General features: G+C 36.7%; 2 protein-coding genes across 2 annotated transcripts in view; one reads left to right on the forward strand and one right to left on the reverse strand.

Annotated features, from left to right (window-relative positions):
• LOC101855001 (uncharacterized protein C05D11.1) overlaps window positions 1-4,276 on the forward strand; it is a 25,347-nt gene extending 21,071 nt beyond the window's left edge. The window contains exons 21-23 of the mRNA XM_005092555.3: window positions 165-325; window positions 989-1,141; window positions 2,344-4,276. Coding sequence (XP_005092612.1) covers window positions 165-325; window positions 989-1,141; window positions 2,344-2,404 — 375 coding nt within the window. The 3' untranslated portion in view covers window positions 2,405-4,276. The remainder of the gene's footprint in view (window positions 1-164; window positions 326-988; window positions 1,142-2,343) is intronic.
• A 13,309-nt stretch (window positions 4,277-17,585) lies between these two features.
• LOC101860554 (collagen alpha-1(I) chain) overlaps window positions 17,586-24,384 on the reverse strand; it is a gene marked incomplete in the record, with an annotated part of 121,497 nt that continues 114,698 nt past the window's right edge. The window contains 4 exon segments of the mRNA XM_035968271.1: window positions 17,586-19,533; window positions 20,666-20,878; window positions 22,438-22,506; window positions 23,060-23,172. Coding sequence (XP_035824164.1) covers window positions 19,390-19,533; window positions 20,666-20,878; window positions 22,438-22,506; window positions 23,060-23,172 — 539 coding nt within the window.

The raw sequence follows: 24,384 nt of genomic DNA on the forward strand, positions 1-24,384 counted from the left end.
TAACGGCTTCGATTTGTTGTTGTTGTTATTATTATTACTATTATTATTATCACTATTATTACTACTGCTAATGGCTTCGATTCATTGTTGTTGTTGTTATTATTATTACTATTATTATTATCACTATTACTACTACTACAAACGGCTTCAATCCCCCCCCCCAGTTTGAGTACCTGGGCGGGGAGCATCAGTTTGAGCAGCTGGAGCTGGAGGCGGCCAAGTCGAGTCTGGTGTTTGAGCTGGTGGAGGAGCAGAAGACGGTGCTCAAGGCCTCGGAGCAGTCGCTGCTGACCTACTTCCAGGCTGTACCCAGCTCTTACAACAAGTGGGTGGTTCATTGTTGGTGGCGGGATGATGACGGGGTTTTTTGTGCCTGGAGTTTAGTTGAGAAAAGGTTTAATTGTTTTTTAGACAGTGGTTGTGGTTTTTTTAGGTAAAGGGAGGGAGGGAGAGAGAGAGTGGGAATGGGTGGTTGGGGGGTGCTCTGGTGTGGTTTGCTCGTTCTTTCCTACCAAACATCTATCGTCGTTATCTCTATTCCTTTTTTTTTGTGTTTGTTACTCTCTTGAAACGCATCTATTCTTTGGCACTTATATGACGGTATTGTGTTGAAAGTTTCGTGAAACTTTTACTAAAGCTGAACTTATCCTCTATTTAGGTAAATTATCTGATGTGCCGCGTAAATTTATGTTTTTGCCGAGTCATATGTTACAGTGTGTGAATGTATGGGCCAAAGGCCCTTAAAATCAATAACATTTTCACCTTGAAATCTGGAAATCTATACTCAAACCCCAACTCCACCTCACCTCCTTCACCCCCCCCCCCCTCCCACCTTGTGACCTTAAAATCTATACTCACACTCAACCCCTACCCACTCCTCTTCCTCCACACTCCACCTCCACCCCAATCTCCACCCCTTACACCCACCCCTATTTTGTGAATTTGACATCTATACTCACCTCCCTCTCCCACCCCATGTGACCACCAGGGAGATGTTGGACCTGGTGTCCCGGGTCACCCTAGAGGACCTGGAGCGTGTCGGCGTCCAGTACGTACAGCCGCTGTTTGACCCCGCCCGGACACGCTGCGCCATCTGTGTCAACCCCACCAAGGTCAAGGCCACACAGGACCAGTTCTTAGAGTGAGTGCCGGCGCTGACACTGTCGTAACATGACAAAACGCCCTTTTTTCGTTTTGGCGCCTAAATTATTTATTTGCTCAATCGAAAGTCTGATCAGTTACCCTACTTGTGTGGAAAAAATCAAATTGAAACTGTGGCTAGTTTTGGAATAAATTGGAATTCAAATTGCGGAATGACTTTACTTTTCAATGGTTGCACTGACAAAAAAAGACTTTTTTCTCGAAACTGCTGTGAAGGAAAAGAAAAGGCGTTTTGTCAGCTTTCGGCAGAGTACCCCTGTGGTTTAGTTAATACCATTGTACTGCATGTTATTCGCGGCTTGCAGTGTAAGCTTACCGGGAAGCCAAGAATTCCCCCCCCCCGGGGCAGTGCCACTGACTGTAGTGTCTTTAGGCCATTCCCAAAGGGGGCACATTTCTCATTCATGCACAGTAGAATTGTAAATGGGCTGATTCATCATGTCACGCTCATAACTGTGCCTGATCTACAACAGGGAACTGCTGCTTTTTCTTTCCTAATCCTTACTACTGTCATTTTCCTCTATTTTTGTATGTTTGTCACACTCTTGTGACCTGCTATTTCCGGGGTGTCTTGATAGTCGAAGCAGACCTTGTGTTGTTGAAGCTAGAGAGGTGAGCAGAGTAAGTCTGATTCCCTGTAAAGACTTCTCTGTTGACACCCACCCCTTGGCGCTCATATGACCTTATGCTGTAACTAAACGAAGCCAAGAATGTTTCTGACTGCTCTAGGGCCTGCTGGGGTAACAATAGTTGTGAAGCATACAGTAGAGCTTGCTGAACAGTGTGGATAAAAATATGTGCTATATAAAAGTGATTATTGTCGTTTTGATTATTATTATTTTTATTATTACTACTATTTTCAGTAGTGTTATTAATACTATCGTTATTAATATTATCATCATTATCATCATCATCGTCGTCATCATTATTGTTCTTGTTAATATTTTTTAAATTATTGTTATTGTTGTTGTTGTTATTGTTGTTAGAATGTATAGTACAACTGTTTTACAACCATTCTCTGAGACAGCTATCGTCTTTATCTCTCCTCCTTTTTAAAAAAATGTTTGTTACTCTCTTGTAACACCTCTAATCTTCGGCACTTCTATGACCTTACTGTGTTGCAAGTGCAGTAAAACGCTTACTAAAATAATTTCTCTATTTCTTTGTTTCCCCTTTGCTCAGGAAGCACGGCATGCATCTGAAGGAGGTCTCTCTCAACGACAAGGCTCTGGCTGCCCTCTGAAGTGTGGAAGTGTGTCCCTCGCTCAAGTCGATGCGCGCCGTCGGTTACTTCGTACATCGTCACTTCACAGGCTGTCCTGGCAGCAGTTGGGGGGGAGAGGGGGGGGGGAAGAGGAGGAAAGAGGAAGAGGGAGCGGTGGGTGGGGAGTACTTTAGGGAAAGCAAAGTTGAAATGGATAGAGGATAGAGGGAGAGAGAGAGAGAGGGGGGCGGGAGAGAGGGGGGCGGGAGAGAGAGAGAGGAGCGGGAGAGAGAGAGAGAGAAAGAGGGGAATACATGCAGAGGGTGAAAGAAATAATAGTTTGAGATGGGAGATAGTGGGAGAAAGAGAGAGAGACAGAGAAAGAGAGAGAGAGAGAAGTACATGGAGAAGGAGAAAGAGTATAGGGTAAGGGATAGAGGTGGCCTATTGTCTTTTTGAGGATGAATTCTGCCAGACCTTCTGCTGATGTGTTGAGTGGTGTGTAGTGAATGGAAGAAGTGCTACCTCATTTTGGAGAGAGAGAAGGAGGGAGGGGGAAAAAAAGAGAGAGAGAAGTACATGTATAGAGAGGGAGACTGCAATTGACTTGAGATGTCGGGTAGAGGGAGAAAGAGAGGGATAAATACATGGAGAGGGAGAAAGGAATTGACTGTGACGGGGATAGAGGGAGAAAAAGAGGGATAAATACTTGGAGAAGGAGAACGTAATGGTCTGAGATGGGGGGACAGAGGGAGAGAGAGAGAGGTAGATAGATAGACAGAGAGAGTTCTATGTAAAACCAAAACAGATTGTCACTGATGTTGTCCAGAACTGCTAGCACTACCACAATGTGTGTTTCTCTCTCTGTGAGTGAGCTGGTCAAGTTTGTCCCCGTCCTCGTCAGTTCTGCTCTCCCGAGGCAGGGCGACATAACTGCACATTTCAGTATTTGGAGAAAAATTAAATGAAATTTGATTGATGATTTGCTCGTCTAAGGTTATGAATGCTTTTTAGAAATAGTTATGGAGATATTATATGTGGCTATGCCATTGACAGTGAGGTTGAGATCCCTTCACTTACATAGTTTTACCACTTTGGAAACTTTTATTTCGGATGAAGGCATTGGTGGTTTCGTGGTTAGACTCTCTGACTTGTAACCGTAAGGTCATGGGTTCGAATTCTTGTCAGGGGCCCGGCGTTGTGTTCTTGGGAAAGACACTTTTACACAAATTTTCCTCACTTCAGCCTCCTCTTGTGCTCCTCTTTAGTCAAACGGACAAAGATAACCTGAACATTAAGATGGGTAATACTTGCTTGTACTGTAGCTTGAAATGATCTTTTTTTTATGCTGAAAAGGCAAATGTTTACTATTTCAAACTATGCCTGTTGTGACAAAGCTGGGAATAGGCTCCTTTTTTCCTATTAAAAATTTACCATCTCTATCTCCCCTCCTTCTTTTTTGTGTTTGTTACTCTCTTGTAACACATCTAATCTTTGGCACTTATATGACCTTATTGTGTTGCAAGTGCCGTAAAACTCTTACTAAAACAATGGAGTAGGCTTGCGAGTTGTAAGAAGAAAAGTTCAGTGGTCTCACTATTTCAATAACGGTGTAAAATGTGAATGTCTACGTTAATGTACCGTGCATAAAACAGGTGGAGCCTACACTGAAGTCTGGATGTCTGCTCTGTGGAAATCTTCCGCTCAGAACTATTTTGTCCACAGTCGAGTCTTTATTGAAGTACACTTTGGACAAAATAGTTCTGAGGCCACGAAATGCTGTCTACTTTTTTTCTATTAGTGTGACTCGTGACTATGACTCTCCCCGTCGTTTTATGAAAGAAAAATTCTGAAATTGTGCAAACTGAGCCCAAAAATGTGAAATGATGCGATTCTGTTAAGTTTAACAAAGAACGATAAAGGAAAATAATCAGAAATTATGCGAAAAATGATCAAATTTTGCTCAATTGTGCAGGGTGCATAAAACCACGGGGACAGCTGTGATTATCAACCCTCAACTTGAAAATCAGACTAATGTGTTTGTTTCAGCTTTAGATTGTGAATTGTCTGGAATGAAAGATGGTGATTTGATGGATGGATGGATGGATGGATGGATGAATTGACTCTTTTGTTTCTCCTTGGTATTTTGATTGACTGCCAGGAAAGATAGATTAGAAATGAATTGGTTGTTGTGGGTTTTTTTCCCCCTCCTCAGTTGCCTTTGATTTTATGAATGATCTAGAAAGAGAGATAGAGAGATGCTGGTGGGAAAAAGGAATTCTTTGTTGTTTTGAACTTGTTTTTTCGGAGTGTTTGTTCGGCATATCTGCTACTACTGTTTTGTCTGAATTGTTTCGCCCTGTTTTGGGTTGGCTGAGAAAGGGAATGTCGTAACTGCCCGAGAAAGATGAGTAAGTCCAATGATTTTTTTCCCCACCCTAAAAGATTGAGGTCAAATGGAGACACTCTTTTTTCTGGTGACAGTGAGGATATATGAGGCATTGGGATGAGATCAGATGCTCGTCAATAATAGTGATTATATTATAATGAAATGGAAGAAACAGGCATTTTTCCTCCAATTCAGCAATTGTTTAATAGAACTTTTGTTTTTTGACTCAACACCTCTTATGCTGATGTAAAATCACTCTCCATCGTACTCCATGTGAATTTTACTGAAAAGCATTGATTAACGGCGCAAAATATGTAAATGCTCAGTTTTCAAGGACTCTCGCGCAATAGCAATTTCAAAACTTTGGCCAGCTAATTATATCTCTGAAACCAGGCTACCCACCATCACCTTCTTCTTTAATCACAAATATCTTGACTTCTGTCTTCAAGATAGATGGGTATTTCTTTTTTCATAGAAAGCTAGTCATATGAATAACCTTTACAGATAATACCAATAATTTCACATGCCCAAAAATTGACGAGCCCCTGGTTCCATCTTGTGGTGGCACTTATATTATATATATATATAATATATTATGGCCAAGCTGTTCAATTGTTCTAAGCCCACAGAGCAAAATTTTTCAGGAGAGGAAAAAACTTTCATTCTTTTAAAGATTTCTCATTCGCTTGTCTTTTATTTATTTTTTCCAACGTTTAGAGAGTTTGAATTTGGACAAAATATTTCTAAAGCATACGTGCAACCAATATTACAGAATTAAGAAACTGCAATAAAAAAAATTTCTCTCCAAATTTTGGGCAGAGTACGTTTGAACAGTCGGTAAATAATAATGTTCCTTCCTGTTCGTCTCGGCTGGTGAATATTTGCTGCCTTTGATTTAACCTGATGTCATATTGTTGTCATTATATGTGTCATGACGCGGTGGAAGCAGGCTCTCGTCAATTTTGGGGCATGTAGAGTTATTGTTATAATCTTAAAGCTTGTTCATTTGTCTTGCTTTGAATGAACAAAATATCCATGTATCTTGAATAGAAGTCGAGATATTTGTGAATTAAGGAGGTGGGGGTCACCTGGTTTCAGAGATAAAATTAGTGAGAAAATGGCCGCCAAAGTTGAGTTATTTCCTTAATTTGAGAATATGTAGAAACTGAAAATTTATATTTTTGGGCCTCAAATCAATGTTTTTCAGTAAAATCCACACAGAAATGTGTTTTTTAATGGGCACGAAAGGTGTTGAGCCAAAAAGCGAAAATTCGATAAAAATTCTCAAACCTGCGGGAAAATGCCAGTTTCTCAACATTGATTGTTTTGACGAGCGCCTGATTCCACCACGCTGCCTCACATATTATAATTGATAGTATCACCATATACTTGGCAATGATTTAACAAGGTTCGTCTGCAATATTATATTGTGTTACAATGAAATTCTAATAAAGCAGCATTTATTTTAAAAAATGATATATTTCTATAGTTTGCGTGTTGTGTTTCATGAAGTAAGTGATTGCGTTGTGGGACCAGGTAAATTAATTAGGTCCAAGTTGTTGTAGGGTAGGGTTTGTTGTTGTTGTTGTTGTTGTTATCGATCCAGCAACAGCTGGGCTCTCGCCCTTCTGCCCAATGCCATGTAGTGATAAGTGCAGGTTTGCTGCAGCTGCTGTAATGTTCCATAGAGTGTGTTGTCTATGTTAGGTCTCGCAGGGAGAAGGGTAGTGTAGGGTTTGAAGAACTTCAATGAAAGGCTCGTAGAGTTTGTGGTCAATGCTAGTTCTTGCAGGGAGAAGGGTTTGAAGAACTTCAATGAAGGGCTCGTCAGTTGCCACAAAACTCATTGGTAGAGAAGGCTTCTGGCATGACAGCTTTACTGATAGATCCTACTTCTTTTCTTTCCCTCTCTTATTTCTGTCTACCGATCTTGCTTTTTCCCACTAAATGACCTTTATTGTGTCAATTTGCTTATATCTTTTCACAAAAAATTTGAGAGTAGGTGGTTGGTGGGTGCTCTGGTGTGGTTTGCTCCTTCTGTCCTATCAAGCATTTATCGTCCTTATCTCTCCTTCTTTTTTGTGTATGTTACTCTCTTATAACACATTATTTTTCGGCATTTATATGACCTTATTGAGCTAGAGAATATTAGGAATAAAGTAGAAACTACTAGGGATGAGCTAGAAAATATTACGGATGAGCTAGAAGCTACTGGAAATTAACCAAAAAATATTAGGAAAGAGCTAGAAAATACTGGGAATGAGCTAGAAAATTTTAGGGATAAGCTAGATTGTTATTGAGATAATCTAGAAAATACATGAAATTAGCTAATACAGTTGGGAATATTCGGGATGAGCTAGGAAATATTAGGAAAGAGTTAGAAACTACAGGGGATGAGCTAAAAATATACTTGGGATGATCTTGAAAATACAAGGAATGAGCTAGAAAATTCTGGGGATGAGCTAGAAAATAATTGGGAATATTCGAGATAAGCTAGATGATATTAGGGATGAGCTATAAAATCATAGGGATGAAGTAGAAACCACTGGGGATGAGCTGTAAAATATTAAGAATAAGCCACAACATTTTAGGAATAATCTAGAAAATACTAGGGATGGAACTAGAAAATACTTGGGATGAGCTAAAAAGTATAAGTGATGAGCTAGAAAATATTAGGAATGGGCTAGAAAATACTAGGCATTAGCTAAAAATATTAGGGATGAGCTAGAAAATAATAGGGTTAATCTAAAAAATACTGAGGATGTGCTAGAAAATAATTGGAAATGTTCGGTATAACATAATAAGTAATATTAGGGATGAACTAGAAAATAATAGGGATAATTTTTAAAATATTAAAAAAGAGCAAGAAAAATATATATACATGAACTAGAAAATAGTTATGAATATTTAGAATGAGCTATAAAATATTAATATTAGGGATCGGATAAAAAATACTGGGGATGAGCTAAAGAATAATAAGGATGAGCTAGAAAATGTGAATAATTTATTGAATACTGGAGATGAGCTAGAAAATCATTGGGAATATTCCGGATAAGCCAAAAATAATTAGGGATCAGCAAGAAAATATTAGGGATGAGCTAGTGATTGCGGGAATAATCGAGAAAATACTGGGGGTGAGCGAGCAAATGATAGGAATAATATTTTTTAAATACTTAGTGTGAGCTAGAAAATAATTGGGATTATTCGGGATAAGCTTGATAATAATTAGGGATGAGCTAAAAAAATAATAGGGATAAGTTAAAAAATATTAGTGATGAGTAAAAAAAAAAGCAATCAGCTAGAAAATATTGGATGTTTGGAATGAGCTAGAAAATATTGGATCAGCTAGAAAATACCAGGGAAGTGCTAAAAACATCAAGGATCAGCTAGGAAATACTGGAGGTGAGCTTGAAAATGCTGGGATTGAGCTAAAAATATATTAGGGATGAGCTAGAGAATATTAGGAATAAAGTAGAAAATACTTGAGTTGAGCTAGAAAATATTACGGATGAGCTAGAAAATAATAGGATTAATCTAAAGAATACTGGGGATGTGCTAGAAAATAATTGGAAATGTTCGGGATAACATAAATAATATTAGGGATGAGCTAGAAAATAATAGGGACAATTTTTAAAATATAAAGGATGAGCTAGAAAAAAACTAATACATGAACTAGAAAATAGTTATGAATATTTAGAATGAGCTATAAGATATTAAAGATCAGATAGAAAATACTGGGGATGAGCTAAAAAATATTAAGGATGAGCTAGAAAATATGAATAATTTATTGAATTCTGGGGATGAGCTAGAACATAATTGGGAATATTCCGAATAAGCCAAAAATAAATAGGGATGAGCAAGAAAATATTAGGGATGAGCTAATGAATACGGGAATGATCGAGAAAATACTGAGGAATACTGGGGGTGAGCTAGAAAATACTGAGGATTTGCGAGAAAATAATAGGAATAGTCTTTTTAAAATACTGAATGTGAGCTAGAAAATAATTGTGATTATTCGAGATAAGCTTGATAATAGGGATGAGCTAAAAAATAATAGGGATAAGTTAAAAAATATTAGTGATGAGTAGAAAAAATATAGCAATCAGCTTGAAAATAATGGGGAATGTTTGGAATGAGCTAGAAAATATTGGATCAGCTAGAAAATATCAGAGAAGCGCTAGAAAATACCAGGAATCAGCTAGAAAATACTGGGGGTGATCTAAAAAGTACTGGGAATGAGCTAGAATATATTAGTTTAGGGATGAGCTAGAGAATATAAGGGATAAAGCAGAAAATACTAGGGATGAGCTAGAAAATATTACGGATGAGCTAAAAACTATGTGAGTGAGCAAAAAAAAATTTGGAATGAGCTAGAAAATAGTAGGGATGAGCCCGAAAATTTTAGGGATGAGCTAGATTAATATAGTGATAATCTAGAAAATACTTGAAATTAGCTAAAACATTTAGGAATATTTGGGATGAGCAAGAAAATATAAGAAAGAGCTAGAAAATACAGGGGATGTTCTAAAAATACACTAGGGATGAGCTAGAAAATATTAGGAATGAGCTAGAAAATTCTGGGGATGACCTAGAAAAATATTAGGTATGAGCTGGAAAATAATTGGAATAATCTAAAATATGCCGGGGATGGGCTAGAAAATAATTGTTAATATTTGGGATAATCTAGATAATATTAGGGATGAACTAGAAAATAATAGGGATGAAGTAGACACCACTGGGTATGAGCTGGAAAATAATAAGAATGAGCCAGAAAATATTAGGAATAATCTAGAAAATACTGGGGGTGAGCTAGAATATAGTTGTAAATATTTTGGATACGCCAAATAATACGAGTGAAGAGCTACAAAATATTAGGGATAAGCTAGAGAATACTGAGAACGATGTAGAAAATACTGAGGAATAGGCAAGTGAGCTAGAAAATACTGAGGATGGAGCTAGAAAATACTGGGGATGAGTATAAAAATATAAGTGATGAGCTAGAAAATATTAGGATTAATCTAAAAAATACTGGGGATGTGCTAGAAAAAAATAGGAAATACTCGGGATAACATAGATAATATTAGGGGTGAGCTAGAAAATAATAAGAATAATTTTTAAAATGTTAGGGATAAGCTACAAAAAATATATACATGAAATACAAAATAGTGGGTAATATTTAGAGTGAGCTCTACGTAAAAATAGTAATAATAAAAATAGTAGGGATCAGATAGAAAATACTGGGGATGAGCTAAAAGCATTAAGGACGAGCTGTAAAATAGGAATAATTTAGTAAATACCGGGGATGAGCTAGACAATAATTCGGAATATTCGGGATAAGCCAAAAATAATTAGGAATGAGCAAAAAAATATTAGGGATGAGCTAGTGAATATGGGGATGATCGAGAAAATACTGGGGGCCATCTAAAAAATAATTGGAATGAGCTAGAAAATAATACGAATATTTTTTTTTAATACTGGGGATGGGCTATGAGATAATTGGAAATATTCGGGATAAGCTAGATAATATTAAAGATGAACTTTAAAAAGTGAAGTAGAAACTAATGTTTTTTGTAATTTAAAAAATACTGGGCATGAGCTGAACATTTTCAAGGATGAGCTAGAAAATATTAGGAATAATCTAGGAAATACTGGAGATGAGCTAGAAAATAATTGGGAGTATTCGGGGAAATAATACTAGGGATGAGCTAGAAAATATTAGGGCTTATCTAGAGAATGCTGAGAATAATCTAGAAAATACTGTGGAATGGGCTGGTGAGCTAGAAAATTCTGGGGATGGAGCTAGAAAATACTGGGGATGAGCTAAAAAAATATTAGGCATGGGCTAGAAAATAATAGGAATAATCTTAAACGTACTGGGGATGTGCTAGAAAATAATTGGGAATTTTTCGGATAAGCTAGATAACATTATGGATGAGCTTGAAAATAATAGGGATGAACTATAAACTACTGTGGGGGGGGGGGGGTGATCTAGAAAATGTTATGGATAAACTATTATAAAAACTGGAGATTAACTGGAAAATATTAAGGACGAGCTAGAAAAAAATTAGGAATAATTTTTAAAATATTGGGGGTGAGCTAGAAAAAAAAGGGAATATTTGGGATAAGCCAAATAATATTAGGGATGAGCTAGAGAATATTAGGGATGAGCTAGAAAAATTAGCAATGAGCTAGAAAATAATGGGGAATATTTGGAATGAGCTAGAAAATACTGGGGATTGGCTGGAAAATATTAGGAATAATCTAGGAAATACTGTGGGTGAGTTAGAAAATAATTGTGAATATTTGGGATAAGCCAAATAATAACAGGGATGAGCTAGGAAATATTAAAGATGAGCTAATAAACACTGGGGGTGGGTAGAAAATATTTGGGATAAGCCAAGTAATATTACGGATGTCCTAGAAAATTTTAGGGATGATCTAGAGAATACTGGGAATGATCTAGAAAATACTGAGGAATAGGCTGGTGAGCCACAAAATACTGGGGACTGAGCTAGAAAATGCTGGAGAAGAGCTAAAAAAATATAAGTGATAGGCTAGAAAATATTTGGAATGAGTTAGAAAATACTGGGGATGAGCTATAAAATATTAGGGATGAGCTGGAAAATATAGGAATAATCTTAAAATCACTTGGGATGTGCTTGAAAATAATTGGGAATATTCAGGATAAGCTAGATAATATTACAGATAAGCTAGAAAACAATAGGGATAAGGTAGAAAATATTAGGGTTGAGCTAGAAAAAAAAGTAGCAATGAAACAGAAAATATTGTGGAATAATTTTAATGAGCTAGAAAATATTAGGGGTCAGCTAAAAAAAATACCGGAGAAGGGCTAGAAAATATCGGGGATCAGCTAGAAAATACTGGGGATGACCTAGAAAAAAACTGGGAATGAGGTAAAATATATTAGAAAATCTCAGGGATGAAGTAGAAAATACTGGGGATGAGCTAGGAAATATTCTGCATAAGTTAGAAAATATTAATGAGCTTGAAAATATCAAGGATGAGCTATAAAAAAAATTAGAATAATCTGAGGAATACTGGGCATGAGCTAGAAAATAATTGGGAATATTCGGGATAAGCCAAATAATATTAAAGATGAACTAGAAAATATTATTAGCTAGTGACTATTGAGAATGATCTAAAAATACTTAAGAATACTGGGGGGTTAGCTAGAAAATACCGGGGATGAGCTAGAAAATAATAGAAAAAATCTTTAAAATATTTGGGGATGCGTTTCGAAAATAATTGGCAATATTCGGGATAAGCTAGATAATATTATAGATACGCTAGAAAATAATAAGAATGGAGTAGTAACTCCTGGGGATGAGCTAAAGAATATTATGGACAAGCTAGAAAATACTGGGGATGAGCTGGAAAATATTAGGAATAATCTAGAAAATACTGCATGTGAGCTAAAAAATAATTGAAACTATTTTGGATAAGCCAAATAATAATAGGGGTGAGCTAGAAAATATTAGGGATGAGCTAGAAAATACTGGGAATGATCCAGAAAATACTGAGCCATAGGCGTGTGTGCTAGAAAATACTGGGGACGGAGCTAAAAAATACTGGGGATGAGCTAATAGATATTAGGTATGAGCTAGAGAATAATAAGAATAATCTAAAAAATATTGGGGATGTGCTAGAAAATAATTGGGGATATTTGGAAATAAGCTAGATAATATTAGGGATGAGCTAGAAAATAGTAGGGATCAGTTAAATAATATTAGGGATGAGTGATAAAAAATAGCAATGAGGTAAATAATAGTGGGTAACATTTGGAATGAGCTAGAAATTATTTGGGATCAGCTAGAAAATTCCGGGGAAGTGCTAGAAAACATCAGGGATCAGCTGGAAATACTGTTGATGAGCTAGAAAATACTGGAAATTAGCTAGAATAATATATTAGACATGAGCTAAAAAATATTAAGAATAATCTAGACAATACTGCGGGTGAGTAGAAAATAATTACGAATATTTGGGATAAGTCAATTAATAATATTACGGAATTACTGATATCCTAGAAAATATTAGGGATGAGCTAGAGAATACTGGGAATGATCTAGAAAATACTAGGGATGAGCTAAAAAATATAAGTAATGAGCTAGAAAATATTAGGAATGATCTAGAAAATACTGGGTATTAGCTCAAAAATATTAAGGATGAGCTAGAAAATATTAGGAATAATCTAGAAAGCACTGGGGATAAGCTTGAAAATAATTGAAAATATTTGAGATTAGCCAAATAATATTAGGGATGAAGTAGAAAATATTAGGGATTAGTAGAGAGAATACTGGGAGTGATCTAGAAAATACTGAGGAATATGCGGGTGGGCTAGAAAATACTGGGGATGAGCTAAAAGATATTAGTGATGAGCTAAAAATTATTAGGAATGATCTAGAAAATACTGGGGATGAGCTAAAAATATTATGGATGAGCTAGAAAATACTGGGGATGAGCTGGAAAATATTAAGGATGAGCTAGAAAATATTAGGAATAATCTAGAAAGTACTGGGGGTAAGCTAGAAAATAATTGGGAATATTTGGGATAAGCTGAAAAATATAAGTGATGAGCTAGAAAATATTAGAAATGATCTAGAAAATACTGGGGAAGAGACTAAAAATATTATGCATAAGCTCAAAAGTACTGAGGATGAGCTTGAAAATAATTGGGAATATTTGGGATACGCCAAATAATATTAGGGATGAGCTAGAAAATATTAGGGATTTGCTATAGAATACTGGGAATGATCTACAAAATACAGAGGGATAGGCGGATGGGTTAGAAAATACTGGGGATGAGCTAGAAAATAGTATGGATGAAGTAAAATATACTGAGGATAAGCTAGAAAATACTATGGATGAAGTAAAATATACTGAGGATGAGCTAGAAAATATTATGGATGAAGTAAAATATAATGAGGATGAGCTAGAAAATATTAGGGATAACTTAGAAAATAAAAATTAGCAGGAACATATTAAGGATGAGCAATACAAATTTTAGAATTATCTAGGAAATACTGGGGATGAGCTAGGAAATAATTGGGATTATTTGGGATTAGCCAAACAATATTAGAGATGAGCTAGAAAATATTAGGGGTGAGCTAGTGAAAACGGGGTATGATCTAAAAAAAATACTAAAGAATACTGTGAGTGAGCTAGAAAATACTGAGGATGAGCTAAAAAAAATAATAGGAATAATATAAAAACATATTGAGGACGGGCTTGAAAATATTTGGGAATGTTCGGGATAAGCTAGATAATATTAGAGATGAGCTAGAAATAACAGGAAGAATGAAGTAGAAACTACTGGGGATGAGTTAGGAGATATTATGGATACGCTAGAAAATACTGGGGATGTGCTGGAAAATATTAGGAATTATCTAGAAAATACTGTGAGTGAGCTAGAAAATAATTGGAAATATTTCTGATAAGCCAAATGATAATAGGGATGAGCTAGAAAACATTAGAGATGAGTTGGAGAGTACTGTGAATGATCTAGAAAATACTGAGGAATAGGCAGGTGAGCTAGAAAATACTCAGGATGGAGTTAGAAAATACTGAGGATGAGATAAAAAATATTAGGGATGAGCTAGAAAGTAATATAAATGATCTAAAAAATAGTGGGGAATATTTGGAATGAGCTAGAAAATATTAGGGATCAACTATAAAATACCGGGGAAGTGCTAGAAAATATCAGGGATCAACTAGGAAATACTGTTGAGGAGCTAGAATATATTAGGGATGAGCTAGAAAATCTTAAGATTGAAATAGAAAATACTAGGGATGAGCTAGAAAATATTATGGGTGAGTAAGAAAATACTAATGAGCTAGAAAATATTAAGGATGAGCTGGAAAATCTTAGCAATAGTCTAAGAAATACTGGGGATGAGCTATAAAATAATTGGGAATATTTGGGAGAAGCGAAAATATATTAGGGATGAGCTAGAAAATAACAGGGATGAAGTAGAAAATACTGGGGATGAGCCTGAAAATATTATGGATAATGCTAGAAATTACTGGGGATGGAGCTTGAAAATGCCAGGGATGATCTAAAAATATAAGTGATGAGCTGGAAAATATTAGGAATGAGTTAGAAAATACTGGAAATGAGCTAAACAAATATTACGGATGATCTAGAAAATAACAGGAATAATCTTTAAAAAATACTGGAGATGTGCTAGGAAATTATTGGGAATATTTGGGATAAGCTAGATAATTTTAGGATGAGCTAGAAAATAATAGGGATAAGTTAGAAAAAATTAGGGATGAGTTAGAAAAAAATATAGCAATGAGTTTAAAAAATAGTGGAATGAGCTAGAAAATATAAGGGGTCAGCTAGAAAATACCGGGAAAGTGCTAGAAAATAACTGGTATCAGCTAGGAAATACTGGGGATGAGCTAAATTAAAACATGGGATGAGCTAGAATATATTAAGAATATGCTAAAAAAATTTAGGGGTGAAGTAGCAAATTATGGGGATGAGCTAGAAAATATTATGTATAAGTAAGAAAATACTAATGAGCTAGAAAATATTAAGGATGAGCAAGAAAATCTTAGGAATAATCTAGGAAATACTGGGGATGAGCTAGAAAATAATTGGCAATATTTGGGATAAGCAAGATAATATTAGGGATAAGCTAGAAATTTTTTTGATGAAGTAGAAAGTACTGGGGAGGAGCTAGATAATATTAGGGATCAGCTAGGAAATACTGGAGATGAGATAGAAAATACTTGGGATAAACTATAAAAAAATAGGGATGAGCTTGAAAACACTGGGTATGGGCTACAAAATATTGCGGATGTGATTTAAAATAATATATATTGGGGATGAGATACAAAAGTCTTGGTAATATTGAGGATGAGCTAAAATATTATTGGGGATAAGCTAAAAAATACTGCGGTTGGGCTAGAAAATACTGGGGAACACAGGGAATGGAACTAGAAAATATTGGAGATCAGATAGAAAATGTGGGAAACATTCTGGATTAGCTAGAAAATACTGGGAAACACTGCGGATGAGCTAGAAAATACTGGGGATTAGCTAGAAAATTTAAGGATGAGCTAGACAATACTGAGGATGATCTAATAAATATTAGAGATAATCTAGAAAATACTGGGGATGTGTTAGAAAATAATGGGGAACATTTGGGATGAGCTAGAAAATATTTGGAATAAGCGTGTAAATACTGGGGTGAGCTTGAAAATATTAGGGTCGAACTATAAAATACTGGGGATTAGCTGAAAAATATTAAGGATGATCTAAGAAATATTGGAGATGAGCTAGAAAATACTGGGGATGAGCTCTAATATTCGGGATGATCTGGAACTAGAAAATACTGGGAATGAGCTAAAAATTATTACGGATGAGCTAGAAAATATTAGAGATAAAGTCGAAAATACAGGAGATGAGCTTGAAAATATTACGGATGAGCTAGAAACTACTTGGGATGAGCTAGAAAATACTGGGGATTAGCTAGAAAATATACACTATTTTCCTCACCCAGGTGGTAATGGTTACCTGGCTACAAACCGAAAAAGACGGTGTCAGTTTGATAGTGTTCGAACGTGTGAACAATCCACAGCCTGCACTGTATTCTTCCTGCCAAACTGAGAATGTTTCTAAGTGTTCTTGGGTCTGCTGGGGTGGTACGAGTTGTAAAACTCATAGAACTAACATAATAATTTATATCTGTTTCTCTGATGAAGGACGAGTTCAAAATAGGGCAATTCCTTACAACTTGCAGGTCTTTCTTCTTGTCTTCTTCTTTCCTGTCAAACAACTATCGTCTTTATCTCTCCTCCTTTTTTGTGTTTGTTACTCTCTTGTAACACTTCTAATTTTCAGCACTTATATAATTATATGACCTTGTGGTGTTGCAAGTGTCGTAAAGCTCTTACTGACCAAAAGGGCAGTGCCACTGACTGTAGTGTCTTTAGGCCATTCTCAAAGGGGGGGGGGCATTTCTCGTTCAAGCACAGTAGAATTGTAAATGGGCTGATTCATCAAGTCACGCTCATAACTGTGCCTGATCTACAACAGGGAACTGCGGCTTTTTATTTCCTAATCCTTACTATTGTCATTGTCATTCACCTCTACTTCTTTTGTATGTTTGTCACACTCTTGTGACCCGCTATTTCCGGGATGCCTTGATAGTCGAAGCAGACTTTGCGTTGTTGAAGCTAGAGAGGTGAGCAGAGTAAGTCTGATTCACTGTAAGGACTTCTCTGTTGACACCCACCCCTTGGCGCTCATATGACCTTATGCAGTTGTGAGCGCCGTAAACCCTCTACTAATTTTAAAAAAATTAAACTCTTACTAAAACTAAAAGTAGCCTTGTAAGAATGATTGTTGAAAGGATTGAATGGAGTCTGTGAGAACAAAAAAAGGCCTTTCTCCACTTCTGGTCAAATCTGACTTATTGATAAACCTGACTTATTGATAAACCTGACTTATTGATAAACCTGACTTATTGATACAATGGCTTAAAGCTATAGGCCTATGACATTTCAAGTTAAATGTAGGTGGAATTCTCTTTGGAACCAAAATTAAATTTGTGTAATGTAGTAGTTCTAATTTCTCTAAAAACAGAAAATTTAATTTTCCACAAAAAAAGAGTGCTGTTGTCATTTTATGTCAAGCTTGCCTGTTTCAACTATTTGATGATCAAATGGTTTGTGCAAAAATCAACGCAGTGCATCTGATAAATCGCCTTACAATCCCCCCCCCCTTTCTGCTGCCCCCCTTTGCATTTCCCCCAACCCCCCTCCCCAAAGATGAACAAGGAGAAAATGTAGGAAAGCTAGGAGTTCTTTGTTGAATCATTTTTCACTTTTATTCAACGTGATGATACAAATGGCAGTGATGTTTCGCTTTTCAGAAATTGATCAAAAGAATTTCCATTCTCTATGTCAACAACTCCATAGTATAATAATGAGGTCACATGCAGGAGAAACAAAAGCAGCACACAAGTGGCCCCCAGATGAGAAGAAGCAAAAAGAACTCGACTTCCGTCAGTAAAGTCTCGTTCCTGTTTTGTTTTTTTACCCCAAAAAATTCTTGACGACTTTTCTTAAGAAAATTCTTTATTTAAAAAAATATTTTCTTCACAAGCTTAAGAAATAGAAGACAACGGTCATTAATTCAGCATCATAAGATTTTTGCTTTGTCCTTGGATTAAAAATAATAATTACTGGGCTCGTCAATGGAATTTTATTAATTATTCAATGATATCAGTACTATAGTGAGTTTGGGTGAGGGTCGGCTACTCTGTTACATTAAGTCTGCGGCTCCACCCCCCTCCCCCCTCACCCCCTTGTGATCTGTGGATGAGTTGGACCCGGGTTATTCATTGGTGGACGAGACAAACCTCTCTCTTAAGTCACCGGTCAGTCGGGGCGAGGAGGAGGAGAGGGAATTCAACATGAATCACAGTAACACAAAAATAATAATTTCTCAAGGGTGTTGGCTTTTTTTTTTTTGCAAAGAAATTTTAATTCTTTAAAAAAAATTTTGGTAATATAAGATTGAGGACATGATAAGATGTAAGTGGTACAATTGCTTCATATCATCAGACAGGCACCGTATGCCTCACATACACTAAGACATTGGTCATACCTCTCACCCCAGACAGAAAACAGCATCAAGCACACCCGTTGACGACAGGCGCCCCCTGGTGGCCGTGCCATATATAGCAGAACACAAGCACAATGGAAAGTCTAACGAACCCTAGAAGCAACAAGATGATACAAGGATATCATTGGCAAGGTTTATTCTTGAAACAGAAAAGCAATGACATTGCAGGAAACAGAAAGCTTTCCTCTCTTCTTTCTTCACAAGTGCGTCTCAACCCACGGAGAAAAATGGAGACATACTAATTATGCAGTTATGTTGAAATCTCAGTGTTGCCCTCCTTTCGTCAAATCGAATGATGATTGAAACTTTTTTTATTTTCAAGAATTCGTTGGTGGACTTGGTATTTGGGTTCATCAAAATGCAACAGCGGGTATGAAATGACGTGATAATTATGACGTTACGATTGGGCGGGGTGGGTCATATGTTCTGTGAAAGGAACAAAGCTTGCGAAGATATCTGGACGGATTCAGTGTATCACATGTATCTACTTCACCGAATATCAAATACCAAATAAATTGTGATAAAAGTAACATAAGAAAGAGGGGAAAGCAATGCCCCCTTCACAGTAGAAGAGAACACGTTTTTCCAACCAAAAAAACAAACAAACGAAAAACAAAACAGGAAATGCTCATAAACGGAAGTTATGTGGAAATTCTACTGAATATACATGCCATGAATGAATATAGCAGACACAGAGATTGTCATGATGAGACCTTGAGTTGAGTTAACAAGTTCAGGACCAAGGAAACACATGAAAGAATTTTCCTACATTGAACAAGCCAAACAATGCCTAGAATGTAACAGGAACTGAGAACAGTCATCTTTTCAACACAAACAACTTCAAAAGCCACAGACTTTTTATTGAACTGGCATAAAGAAAATTGAGGGTTTTCTGTTTCATTTTTTAAAAGTTTGACCAAAAACACTGTTTTGAAAAAATAAGATCTGAAACAAAGAGACCGGGCAACTGTAAGCTTCTTAGTGGAAGCAGACAGGGCCAGCCTCAAAACCGAACTTTTGCCATGGCTCTCCGTAGTCTCGTGGACGGAAGTTCACAATGGGAAGACGTTGAATCTTCTTGGTCGTAATCTCAAAAGCTGTGAAGCTGCTCTGTTCACGATCCTGCAAGAAGGAAAAACGAAACATTTGCTTTCAGAACTCAAGGCTATGTTAAAAAACTGAACTTTCATGCCTCTATATGCCTTCTCAAAGGTTTCAAGCAAAGATAGGCACATTGACACAATAATGCTCCTTTGGTGCTTGGAAAATGCAATTTCAATAAACAGAAACAACAGAGGGAAAGAAAAGAAGTAGGATCTACCAGTGGAGCACTCAAGCCAGCTTTTTTAACTCATTCATGACTACAGTTTCAGCACAATACAGCACTTAGCGACATAAGCTGTCATAATAATTCAGTTGGAGGAATCAATAAAGCCACCACATATTTAGCAGTAGCTTCTGAAAGATACAGTTAACACGTGAAACAGGACTGGGCTTAACTGCATTTACTTTTCTATAATTACAAAGCTGTTTGTCGTTTTTGAGCACCTGTACTGTTTTGTATTGTCTTTCACATTGAAATATGGATTTCTCTTTGAAAAAACCCAGCTGATATAAATGTATTACTGTTTTGTATCGTCTTTCATATTGAAATATGGATTTCTCTTTGAAAAAACCCAGCTGATATAAATGTATTACTGTTTTCTTTAGAAACAGACTTCGATAACTTACTAATGCTAGTCGAGAACTCGGTGCATGCCAAAATGCTCGTTGCAAGTAATTTCATAACACCTAGCCTTCTCGGATAAGGGTGAAAAAATTTCGGAGGTTACATGTGCAAGTTGCCCACGTACTTAAAGATCCCTTGGAGGTCCTAAAATTGATACGAGTAGGCATTGGCTTCCATCCAAGGAAAATTCACAATTAATTCCTACCAAACTGAAAATGCTTAATGTCTCATACCCGCTCATACTCATAAAGAAAAGGGTGAAAAAAATTTCTGAGCTCCCGTGTGCAAGTTGCCCGCATTAAAGATCCCTTGGAGGTCCTAAAATCGATAAGAGTAGACTTCAGCCGCCACTCAGGCAAAAATCACAATTAGTTCCTACCATACTGAAAGTGTTTTTTTATGTGTCTCCTGCATGCTCACATAACCTTATGCAGTTGCAAGCACAGTAAAACACTTACCTAAAAAATTACACACAAAAAACCCCCACACAAACAAAAAAACAAAAACCCCAAAATGAGTTCTCACCTTGCAGCCGTCGTGCACAACCTGCCTCTCGTGGAACTTGGCTGTCTCGTACTCGTAGTCGTTGCTGCCGATGAGACTGACGGCGTTCTCGAACCCGTCGGCCTTGGTGTCGTACCATCCGACAGATCCGGTGCAGTAGTAGGTGAACCGCTGGGTGGCCTTCTCAGACAGCAGACGCAGGAAGTCCATCTGGATGCTGGATGCGTATTGGATCTGTTTGCCACGGATGGAGAGAAAAAAAAAAGGGTTTTCAATGAAAAAAATAGTTTTTAACTGTTTATTATCCGGAAAGCTGCTCCCAGCCGCTTGCAGTTGGAACCCCTGTGTCAATGAGCTGCTGACAGTCGCTCAGGCACATTCCTTTACAACGACTTCCATCGTTAAATTACTTTAAAATAGTTTTAAACTATTTATCTCTAGCAAGCTGCTCGAAGAGGCTCGCGGTTGGAATCCTGTACCCCTGTGCCGGTGAGACGCTGACAGCAGCTCATGGCAGGCACATTCCTTTACGATGACTTCGACATCAAATTACTTTTCGACAATTGCTGAAAACAGGTCTCTTTTATTGGGATTTCATTCTTTATATAAAAAATTATCAAAATAGGTTCACTTGTTTTGATTTAATGACCAATTTAGTGACGTTTTCGTCATTTTTACATTTAGTACCAAAAACGGGCCCCGGCTTAGTGGGTTTACCCCCCTTGGAGATAAAGAGTTAAAAAAAGGTCGCTTTTAAGGACAAGCGGGCTAACCCAGATTTCGGGGGTTTCCAGAAATATTGCCCTACATCAAAAGTGGGCATTGCCCTACCTATAGGAGAAGTTTGGTTTCATTGGTGTGTACATTTGTTTGGTTTCATTGGTGGGTATATTTGTTTGGTTTCATTGGTGGGTATATTTGTTTGGTTCTAGAAAAAAACTCTCTTTGACTTTCAAAGAAACTGAACAAGGGGCAAAAACTTTACCTTCGATTTTCTCAAAACATCATTTTTCTAAATATAATGTTGATTTTATTAACTCATTAAAAGTCTAGCAAGCATATGGAGAAATTGGTCTAACATGGAAATCTTTTTGGTATGTCTACAAAATTCGCTATGGTTTGTTTTCAATACAATATAACGCATAATAAAAATATTCAGGATCTGAAAATCTGTTCATTATGTGCTTGTTTGCTGTGTGTGTATTTGTTATGTGAGTGTCATGTTGTAATACATAGTTCCATTAGGCCTATTATTATTACTATTATTATTATTATTATTATTATTATTATTATTATTATTAATTATTATTTTTATTATTATTATTATTATTATTATTATTATTATTGTTATTGTTGTTAGGTTTTTAACATTATTATTACTGTTGTTGTTTTAAATAATGTATTATTAGGCCTATTATTATTATTTTATTTTTTTTTACATTATTTTTTAAAATCATTATTATTATTTTTATTATTATTATTATTATTATTATTATTATTATTATTATTATTATTACTACTATTATTAGGGCCTATTACTATTAGGCTATTATTATTATTTTTAATATTATTATTATTATCATTAATATTCTTTTTCTTCTTTTCCTTCTTCTTCTTCTTCTTCTTCTTCTTCTTCTTCTTCTTCTTCTCCTTCTTCTCCTTCTTCTTCTTCTTCTTCTTCTTCTTCTTCTTCTTCTTCTTCTTCTTCTTCTTCTTCTTCTTCTTCTTCTTCTTCTTCTTCTTCTTCTTCTTCTCATCACTATCATTATACAATAAGTTAGATAGGCACTCACCTGGAATCCGTCCTTCAGCTGCTTGAACATCTTGAACTTCTTGCCCTTCTCGTAGAACCTTTCTCTGGACTGTGGAGGGAGAGAGAGAGAGAGAGAGAGAGGTAGAGAGAGGTAGAGAAGGATTGAGAGAATGTTGAAGATACAAAAACCAACAAAACAGTTCTGTTCACAATCAGTTTTTCAACTGTTACGATGATGATGATGATGATGATGATGATGATGATGATGATGATGATGATGATGATGATGATGATACTTGTAAAAGTAGAGACAACAATGCACATGAAGATGAGAATGAAGTGAGCGACGTTCTGCCCTTCGCTGTAAAAACCCCCATTTCATAATTGGTGCCAAGTGTTTTAATTTGCAAATAGCCTGATCAGTTAACCTACTTGTATGAAAAAATCAAAGTGAAACTGTGACTAGTTTTAGAAAATAAATTAGAATTCAAATTTCAGAAGGACACCTTTTTTAAAATGGTTACACTAACAAAACGCCTTTTTTTGAAATCTTGAAATGGCTGGGAATAAGAAAAATGCGTTTTATCGCAGCTGTTTAGAGAAAAAAAAAGGGGGGGGGGGGGCGTTTTGCCAGCATGAGGAAGCGCTGTAACGGTACTCACCATCTTGGTCCTCTGGGTGGGGTAGACGCAGGTCTCGGGAGTCTCCGTCATGTTGCACCATACCTGGATGGCGTCATCGATGGAGCCAAGGTTGGGATCCACCCAGTACCAGCCTGACAGATGAGAGCGAAGAATAATGTGTGGGTATGTTTATCGTATATGCATGCCTGAAAGTGTGTATTCATTCATTAATGTGTGTGAGAGGGTGTCATGGTAAAGATGTCATATATTTTATTGATAGTGACCATTAAGGTATTATTGTCTTGTAAGTGAATGCTATGTTTATATTTTATTTATGCCTGGATGTGTGTGTTAAAAAAACACGGAAAAAAGCAACCCCCCTTAAAAAAAATAATAAAACCCGTAAAAATTGTAATATATTATGTATGAAAGAGTGTCATTGTAGAGACGTCGTATATTCTATAAATAATGATCACGAGGTTATTACATGCCTTTTTGTGAATGCATGTTTCATGTGTATGCCTGAATGTGTGGATTCATTCATTATTATGTACGAAAGGGTATAATTGTAAAGACGTTTTATGTGTCACGACATGGTGGAATCAGGCACTCGTCAATTTTTGGGCTCGTCAGATTTTTGGTATCACCACAAAGCTTGTTCATTTGTCTAGCTTTCACTGAAACAATTACACATCTATCTTTAATAGGAGTCGAGATATTTGCAATTGAAGGAGGTGGTGTTGTATGGAATCAGAAGTAAAATTGACAAGCAATTGGCCAACAAAGTTTGGTGACTACCAAAGCTCGAAAGTCCTTGGAAAATGCTAATTTACATCTTGTGTTCCTTTGATCAACATTTTGCAGTAAAATCCACAAATGAATGTGTTTTTCAATGGACATCAAAGATGTTGAGCCAAAAAAAAATTATTAAAAAGTTGCCCAACGTCCATAAAAATGCAGATTTCTTTGAATTCATTATTTTGACGAGCGCCTGATTTCACCACGATGCCTCACATACATTTTATAGCTAGTGACCACTAGGACCATGTACTGGCAGTAAGTGACCACTGGGACCACATACAGCCAGTGACCACTGGGACCACATACAGCCAGTGACCACTGGGACCACATACAACCAGTGACCACTGGGACCACATACAGCCAGTGACCACTGGGACCATGTACTGGCAGTCAGTGACCACTGGGACCATGTACTGGCAGTCAGTGACCACTAGGACCATGTACTGGCAGTGACCATTGGGACCATGTACTGGCAGTCAGTGACCACTAGGACCATGTACTGACAGTCAGTGACCACTGGGACCATGTACTGGCAGTGACCACTGTGACCATGGACTGGCAGC

This window comes from Aplysia californica, unplaced genomic scaffold, assembly GCF_000002075.1.
Source record: "Aplysia californica isolate F4 #8 unplaced genomic scaffold, AplCal3.0 scaffold00048, whole genome shotgun sequence".
NCBI classification, from domain to species: Eukaryota; Metazoa; Mollusca; class Gastropoda; order Aplysiida; family Aplysiidae; genus Aplysia; species Aplysia californica.